The sequence below is a fragment of the Trachurus trachurus genome, assembly GCF_905171665.1.
Source record: "Trachurus trachurus genome assembly, chromosome: 24".
Classification (NCBI taxonomy): Eukaryota; Metazoa; Chordata; class Actinopteri; order Carangiformes; family Carangidae; genus Trachurus; species Trachurus trachurus.
The window spans coordinates 16863050-16872058 of record NC_139910.1 but is presented as its reverse complement, the minus strand read 5'-3'; the positions used below and the strand labels follow the sequence as shown (position 1 = coordinate 16872058).

Here is a 9009-nt window from a genome sequence, read left to right as displayed (position 1 = left end):
GAGAGAAAAGCGGTCACAGAAAAGGTGGCACATTGTTTTATCCTGCACACGAAGCAAAGCCCTGATATGTCTGATGACTAAACAGCTCTGGTGTAATTAGGAACATTTAAATATACACTATATGTGATGATTATTTAAACCTTTGTCAGTACAAATAAAAGCTCTAATAGTAATACATCAGCGTCTGTGTTTTGTCGAAGCAGAGAGGTGGAAAAAAGGCCTGTTCATTTCTTTTTCATGAGCTATTTTAGTTCAACTCCCTCTCCCTCTCTCTATTACTCTCTGGTGGATCCATGTATCTCAGTGGTGATCATCAATCTAAGGGACTCTATTATTACTTTCCACTAAGTGCTTTGATTTCCAGCCCACCCAGGAGATGAAGCCCCTCCTTCCTCTCTTTCCTCTCCCTGCATCCCCTCACCTATCCTTGTCTTTCTCTCTTTCTGTCTGTGATGTATAGCACTGTCTTCCTCCCTCCTTGGAGTTCACTCATGTCAACTTTTTTCCAAAATGTCCTGTTCTTTCAGATGTCTGTTCCTTAATTCTGGTCTTTAAAGACTATAAACTTTTACAAAGGATCAGAAATAAATAAATTCATCTTGGCAAACACTGCGGTGTTTCGTTGTGTGATTCTAGCGGATAACTCGTAGCAGTGGTGCCTGTTTAAATGCACTGCGACGCCGGAAGCAAAAAGGTTAAAGGTCAGGTCTCAAGAGACACACCTCTTATCCTCGCACACGCTTCAGCTGTGCAGGGGAAGGCATTGTGTTCACACATAAACTCTGCCTCACATATCAAATCCCGTACACCCATCAAGAAAGATCTGCAGCTTCAAGCCACCAACCATGTTTCAGTCAAGAACAAGATGCACACAACGATAACAGTGCACTCTCCTGGTTCACCCGAACCTTTTCCACTCGCAGGTCCAGAGACGTAGTTGTTTGGACTTGGTCCTGAGTGGACCCGCGCATGGAGCATCGGTGTGGAATGATGTGGAAGGCCAAACAGGGGATTGTGGGTGCTGGGTATCCATTACATCAGAGGGGACCAAGGCGCCAGTTTGCCATTTGAGACATGACACCCCCCTGTCTTTGAGCTTTATCCCGTTAACTGGCAAGATGTGCTGAAAGTTGCGTGGACCCTGTGAGCGGAACAGGCTAAATACTATCAGATAACTTTCATATCTGATTATAAGATAAAGCCAAGATATTATTAAGTGAAAATATTGCATCTTCTCTTGCAATTTAACATTACATATTTATTTGCTGTTTACTTTAACCCAGTGAACAGATTATGATGACAATTATTGACACTGATTTTAGTTTAAACTCTTCTGTAGTTGAAAGTCATTTCTATTTATTTTAAAATCTGTTATATCTGCTTTAATATGGCCAAATGAGTGTAGGATTTAGAAATCCACTATGTCAATTGTGTCAAGCTAGAGGTTCGATTCTTGTATCTTTGGCATTAAATTCTTTTGTTTTTCTTTTAACATTTTTTTTATCCATTTTTTTGTCTTTAATTCAGATCAGACACAAATAAATTCTAAGGAAGAGGAGATATCAGTTATTTAACCATATCATCTATTCAGTATAATTAAAGTGAGTGTGAATGGGGTTAAATTGTGTTTAAAATAAAGCTATAGTATATTCTTTATTTTTGCTTAGACCCATCCAGGGTCCCTTGGGGTCCAGAAAACCATTGGGAACCAGCAAGTGAGATCAGTAGGCTACCATGTCTCCTCCCAGCATGAGGTAACGCCCTCTCTGGTCATGGAGATAAAAAGTCTGTTTCTTTCTGCTCTGTCCACGCACAGTTAGCAGTTCATGAACACATCACCCAGGCGTGTGTTTTACCCACCACCCCACTGCAGCTCCTGTCCAGCCTGAACTTGCTGCTCCCATGTTTTGAGCCCGCTACCGTCGGAGACAGTTCACCATGTCCACCGGGTCTCTCAGCGATGTCGACGACGAGCTCCTGGACGGCATCCTGAAGTTTGGCTCCTCCGGTAAAGACTCCAACGAGAGCACGGAGGAGAGCTCCAACTGCGAGGGTCCCTGCGCGAACGACGAGCGGAGAGACGCGCCGGGCAAGAAAAGGAAGACGTCGTCCCGGAAAACTGCATCCAAAGGCGGGGTGCCGCAGGAGGGCAAGCAGGTGCAGAGGAACGCGGCCAACGCGCGGGAGAGAGCCAGGATGCGCGTCCTGTCCAAAGCCTTCTCCCGGCTGAAGACCTCTCTACCCTGGGTACCATCGGACACCAAGCTCTCCAAACTGGACACACTGCGCCTGGCGTCCAGCTACATCGCTCACCTCCGACAGATACTGGCCAACGACAAATTTGAAAACGGATTTATCCACCCTGTCAACCTGGTGAGAAGTGGGGATCCGGGGGAGGGAGGAGGATAACCTATGTGAAATGTTATTGATGGAGGCAGACTTGAACATAACACTGGAGGCCAATTATCTGAGAATAAACGAGCGCCTGAATGATTTTTAATATATTTCAATAAGTACTATTTGCCTCGTAATATTTACTCCCTAAAAACTAGCAAGAAATGTTAAACTCATTTACACTCAGGATTTGATTTTGGCCTCCAAACGTCACACAAGGCCTCATATGTCACAGCATCAAGTCGACAAACGTATGTCAAGCAGGTGCATAGGGTTTCCTTCACTTTTCGCCTTGATACTTTGTGCAAAATGCCTGGTCAAGTAATAATAATTGCATTGTCGATTATTTTCGATCAATAGACATGAACAGGATTTGATTTTTTCCTTTCTTGAAGTAGGCCTAATACGACTTTAGGCCATAGATGATAAATAAAAATAAAATTAAATCTGCAGCAGAGCTCCGGATTAACTTGTTTTCATACTGAGGTGATACACATTTTAGTTTTAACCTTGGCAGAAAGGCGTTAAATTCGCAACTCAAACACATTTATTATTGGCGTATAACATTATTATATATAAATATGATAACACCATAGGAATGTTACAGATTATAATTTCGGAGCTGCAGAGGCAAAATCTTTTTTTTCTTCTTTTTAATCCAATGCATGAAGAGCTAGAAACTGTTTCCTCTTTATGGAAACATTACAGTGATTCAAAGATGCATTATAGTTTTTCCCCTTCGTTCTTTGATTCATGAATTTATTTATTGTTTTGTTTTGTTTTATTTTATTTCATTTTATTTACAATTGAAATTTTGGCCTAACTGGTTGTTTTCTCTCCGCAGACGTGGCCTTTCATGGTGGCAGGTAAACCGGAGAACGACTTGAAGGAGATGCTGAACACAACGCGGTTATGTGGAACAACAGCATCCTGATGATGCTACACCTCTCCTCCAAAGTTTTGAAGGGAATGTTGTTTTTTGTTTTGTTTTTGTTTTGTTTTTAACCAAGAAAAAAATAGATACATGAAAGAAAAAAAGATAGTGACTGAAATCCACGCCTCATCTCCGCAGACATTGAGTGGGAATAACGGAGGGAGTTTGTCCTCTCTCCATCGTTCCTGTAAAGACGAGCTGATTTTTCTTTTTCTTTTTTTTTATTATTTAAATGCATTCTGTCACTCATTATTGTCTTTGCTGGTTCAAAGATAAACTGCGTGCATTCAATTGCTTTTTTTATACTCTGCAGATGCATTTAATTTTTTTTTTTTTTACTCGTGCAGGCCTATTTTGGCATCTGCAGTGTGATGGACGACTGTGCGCGTGACCCGACCTGTGTCCACACTATGTCTCCAATGGTTGTACAGATTATGTATATAAAATATATTTGTATCACTTCTACACCTTGTGTTCTGAATGTATCTTTTTTTATTATCATCATTATTTTTTGTCTAGTCTCCTCTATTGCACTTCCGTGTGTGGGCCACAGCTTTGACCTCTTGTAACCTCTCATCACTCCACTCCTTCAGAATAGCAGAACCTGAGCACCAACAAAGCGTCAGAGCAGATAAGTCTCTCTGTGTTGTTTCTAAAAGATAACAGTAGATGTGCTTGTCGTTACATAAACAAACTTTTGCCTTCAAAGATAATTCAGGATCCTAAAAGGCGGTTAGTGTTTCTCATCATTTACACAAGTCAAAACAGATGGAGATATCATTTGTGAAAACTGGTTGGTAAATACATGTGCTCATAGCTAATGTTTGTGTGTAAAACTTTATTTAATAACAATTACAATACCCAGACTTCCTGGTTTTAATTCTAAAATATCACATTTCGAAAAAAAGATGCAGGTAATATTAATTAGACCATGGATAGACCATTTAAGATTCAGCCAATCAGCTGCGAGCTGTCTCAGTCTCCGTCAGAGGACCTTTACGACATTTATGAAACTGGCAGGAAAAAGTGCGCGCGGAGCTTTAATCCCGCCCAGAGCAGTTGTTTTAATTCGTTGGGTTATGACCGCTGTGTTTACATCACGCCGACAGTTATTTATGCTCGCTGACACACGGCCTCTCTCTCTCTCTCTCTCTCTCTCTCTCTCTCTCTCTCTCTCTCTCTCTCATTCTGGGCTGCTACAATGAAAGCAAAGAGCTAAAGAAAAGTTAATGTGGAGGATCAACATCTTTTTTCCTGCACTGAATCCTTTGACCTCTCCACAACTGAACACCACTACTCACAACAACTCAAGCTCCAACAAAACACACAATTGTCCCCTTTTCAACAAATACATGCTTCATCTGTTTTGTTTCAGTTATGCTTACTTAGGTACATTTTTTACTTCTTAATTTCTATTCAATTGCATTTGCGTGATTTATATCTTTGACCTAAAAGTCCACTGGAACATGACTGAGATACCCAGAGGAAGTTGTTTTTCAATCTGTCCCCTCTCAGGTCTCTACAGTAAATGGTACATTCAAACAACACCAACATTGTATTTTTAAATTGAGATATCTGATTCTGGATACATCTGACAAATAGTGTAAATGATAAGTTTGTTTTCTATAAGCACTGACAGTTGTTAACGTTTGATAGACATTTTAAATACATATTTAATCATGAGTATTTACATAATTTTTTAGGTGTATGTGTTTTTTCCAATCAATCTGTGCTTTTGCTTTAGATTAAAGCTACTTTACAGTGACTATAGCAGGAGGGAAGAGGCTGGCTGCATTCACACACTTGTTCATCTCAGGCAAAAAAGTACCAAGTATCCTTCAACAGGAACAATAAGACTGAGTGCTGTAGTAATAAAAGAGTCCCACCGACATCTCTTTAAGAACCCGCACCTAATACATCAGCGGCGGCATGGCAGGGGCCTCGCCGCCACCCCAAAGGGACCACCGTGGAGAAAATAAACTTGGCTGCCTCTCTCCTGGGGCCAGCTGCAGAGAGAGAGAGAGAGAAAGAGAGGATGAGAGATATAGAAGGGAGGGAGGGGTCTGTATGAGAGCAGGGCCGGGATTCCCATACTTGCTAATTGTTTTGTTGGACAACTGCCCAAACTGTGATGTGAAAAAGGTCCACAGACTGAGGGGAGGACAGAAATCACACTGTGTTCCAGCTGATCCCATCATGTTTCCCATCTGTCCTCATTGTTCCTTCAAATCACTTTCTTCTTACTGGCATGACTTGTTTATCAGCTGTGATGCAGCCAATGCAAGATATTCACATGTTCACCATAATCAACAGTTTATTCATTACAGGCCTCACAGCTGACTTTTAAATCCAACATCTCTCTCCATCTGTCCATCAGCAACTTTAAAAGTCATGTATACTGGAGGTGTGATTGTGAAAACCCACAAATCCCTCTGCAAAAAAGGTTACATCATTACATACATATATTTCAATACTTTCCAAGTTTCTCCCCAGACCCCTCCCTGATATGTCTCTCCATCCTCAGACTGCCATCTTCTGGACAAAACACAAAGTGTTTGGGGGTAAATCTGGAGGATCTCACAATTCCTGTAATACTCACATCATTTATAAAGGCATAATTTTGCAATAGTCTGTCTTCTGAACGAGTGAAAATGCAATGAAAAACACCTGTCAATATTTGGATAAATCAATTATATAAACAAGAATCAGAACCCACAAGAGGAATTTGATTGATCACGAAGACAACTCTCACAGTTGCAGGAAAAATGAAAATGAGCAAACATGAGTTTTCGTTTGTTTTATATTTTATTGGATTTTCCAAATTGTATTGGGTTCACATCACACAGTGAAAAGCAGGAAGGCAATAAATGTGCTGTGGTTGTTTTCATTATCGTAGACTTGCGTCTCCTCTGGTAGAACCAAATGTAGCTCATCACCAACATTGAGCTCCAGAACAACAGCATTAGACAGATACTTAAAATGGCCACCCTGGCCATGATCCCTAGTCTGCAAATTATACATTACAGACCTCCCGTTATGGAATAGCTTCACTCCCATTACAGTTTCATCTCTCAATCCACTACATATAGTAAATCTGAGAGAATACAGCCCTCTCACAGGTGCGGTAAAGAAACCAGTACTTGCATTGTAGGCATTACCAACATTGGTGTAGACCTTGCTGAATTTCAGGACTGTTGGAACATTATAAGGCCCCACTGATCCTGAGTTTGTCAAAGCAGCATAAAATGCTATTGGATTTTCCTTGCTCAGATTGTCCAATCTGTGCTCAGTAGTGTTTGCCCAGCCCATTAAAGATGAAAGTTCAACGGCTTGGTCTGTGTTCTGAGCCTGCACGTCGTCCATCCTGGGCTTTAGGAGCTGTAGCTCGTTCTCGCTGACTTCCACCCTGGTTTGTGTGGACAGAAGTTCAGCAGTCTGGTCTTCAAGATTGACCCTCAGCTCTTCTACTTGCATTGTACAGGCATTAAGCATCACTGTGATATGTGTCAGCTTCACAGACTGCGCCATGTTTTCTTTCTTCAAATCTTCTCCTTGTTTTTCACTGGCTCTCAGTCTGACCTCCATGGCAGTGTTAGCTGTCCTCAGCTCGTCTAAGATGGCTTTAGTGAGGTGGAGGTCCAACTTCTGCTCATCTACCTGTGTCTCCGTCTCTCTCAGCCTGGCCTCCATGTTCCTCAACTCCACCCTCTGCTCTACCACCAACACCTTTAACAAGTTCAACTCTGTCCATATGTCATCCTCGGTGTCAGTCAGGTCAGTGAACTGGTCAGCTTCAGTAGGCTCCAGAGGAAGGTTTTTGTTGGGCAGGAGATCATGGAGTTTGGTCTCCCCTCCCTCACTTGCTTGCACATCGAGTGCATGTAACACCAAGAGGCAGAGCAGCAAAGATGAATCTGCTCTCATTGTGCTGTTTATCGATGCCAGTTCAGGTCAAAGTGGCGATGTGTGGGACTTGTCCGCCGTCTTTTTATAAGCAAAAAATGCGGCAGACCTCCTGAGAGCTGCAGCATGTGTTTTTGATGTAACAGACTGGCAAGCTCTCTCATTTAAAAAAAAAAACTCAAATAAAAAAAGGTGAACCAAAGATAAACCAAGACCAAGGTCATATGATAGCACATCAACAAGGTGTTTACAGCTTTTCATGGGGAGACTTATCCCTCAGCTGATACCTGCACAGAAAGGCCCCAAGCATGTTCTGCCACATTTTTTGTAGAATTAAAAAACTGTCTTAACATTTGATTTAAAAATTCATTCTATAGATGAGCAAATAAGTTGCATCTTTCTGTCTCCAGTTTTGTGTTCATATCATTAGTCTAAAATGCTCCCCTTGATTATCTTAAAAGTCATCATTTCAATATATGGATTCATTTGGCCTCTGCTGAGGTAGGGTTATTTGGTTATGAAAATGTCTGAAAAACACATGATTGAATGTTTTTCATCTAGTTAAACATTTAGTAGCTGAATAACTTTCTTTAGTGAATTGCCATTTGTTATTTTTCCCACAGCCCTCAGTTCTCTTTATCAATCTTGTACCAGCTTGCACTAACATGTTTGTACACATGCTGCAGCTCTTGTGACGAAGCCAGATGAAATGGAAAAGTTGGTTGTGTATTTTGACCCAAGGAGAACATGTTCTTGGTGCTAGCACATTGTCTTGATGGCAGGAGACCTGGACGCCAATGAAACAGGCTGCCTTGCTAGAGCTGAGTTGTCCACTGTGTGTGTCCATGCGCAGCAGCAGTGCTACTGCCTCTGTGCTTTGAGTTTTGCTTTGGGGTAATGGCCATAAATAATCAATTGTTTGACTTCAACTTAGACATTACTTCTTCACATTGATGGACGGCATGATTCAGGAAGGAGGGGGACACTGGGCCTCGGTAATGGAAACGGTGGGAAAAGACGTAATAATACTGTATGTACCAACATGGTTTTTCCCTTTTTATTGTCTGTGTAAAATGGATTCTGGTGGATCTGACAATAATCTCTAGCCATTCCTGCAATTCTAACAATATTTATAAAGGCAAAATTTTGCAATAGTCTATCTTCTGAACAAGTGAAAATACACTGAAAAACACCTGTCAATTTTTGGATAAATCAATTATGATAACAAGAATCAGAACCCACAAGAGGAATTTGGATGATCACCAAGACACTCTCACAGTTGCAGGAAAAGTATAGAGTGAAAATGAAAACGAGCAAACATGAGTTTTTGTTTGTTTTACATTTTATTGGATTTTCCAAATTGGATTGGATTGACATCACACATCAGAAAGCAGGAAGGCGCTAAATGTGCTGTGATTGTTCATATTATCAAAGACTTGCATCCCGCCTGGGAGAACCAAGAACAGCTCATCATTGGCATTTAGCTCGAGAAGAACACCATTAGACAAGTACTCAAATTGCCCACCCCCGGGATTAATGGTCTGCAAATTAGACATGATTGGCTTCCCATTATGGAATAGCATCACTCCCATTACAGTGTCATCTCTCAATCCACTACACACAGTAAATCTGACAGAGTACAGTCCTTTAACAGGTGCAGTGAAGAGACCAGTATTTGCATTGTAGGCATTGCCAACATTGGTGAAGACCTTGCTGAACTTCAGGAGTGTTGGAACATTATAAGGTCCCACTGATCCTGCGTTCGTCAAGGCAGCATA

The 9009-nt window shown here is 41.3% G+C and overlaps 1 protein-coding gene across 1 annotated transcript; it reads left to right on the top strand.

The window, feature by feature from the left end:
• Positions 1-1876: 1876 nt before the first annotated feature.
• On the top strand, positions 1877-3723 carry tcf21 (transcription factor 21). Its single transcript, XM_084001341.1, has 2 exons — positions 1877-2373; positions 3239-3723. Exons 1-2 carry the CDS (start codon positions 1939-1941, stop codon positions 3326-3328), a joined length of 525 nt encoding a protein of 174 aa, XP_083857467.1. The 5' UTR covers positions 1877-1938; the 3' UTR covers positions 3329-3723.
• The last annotated feature ends 5286 nt before the right edge of the window (positions 3724-9009 follow it).

Bases quoted from the DNA above. Each gene is read 5' to 3' on its own strand.
- tcf21 (XM_084001341.1), top strand. From the start codon at position 1,939: ATGTCCACCGGGTCTCTCAGCGATGTCGACGACGAGCTCCTGGACGGC. The intron at 2,374-3,238 runs GTGAGAAGTGGG...TTCTCTCCGCAG, and splicing joins TTATCCACCCTGTCAACCTG to ACGTGGCCTTTCATGGTGGC.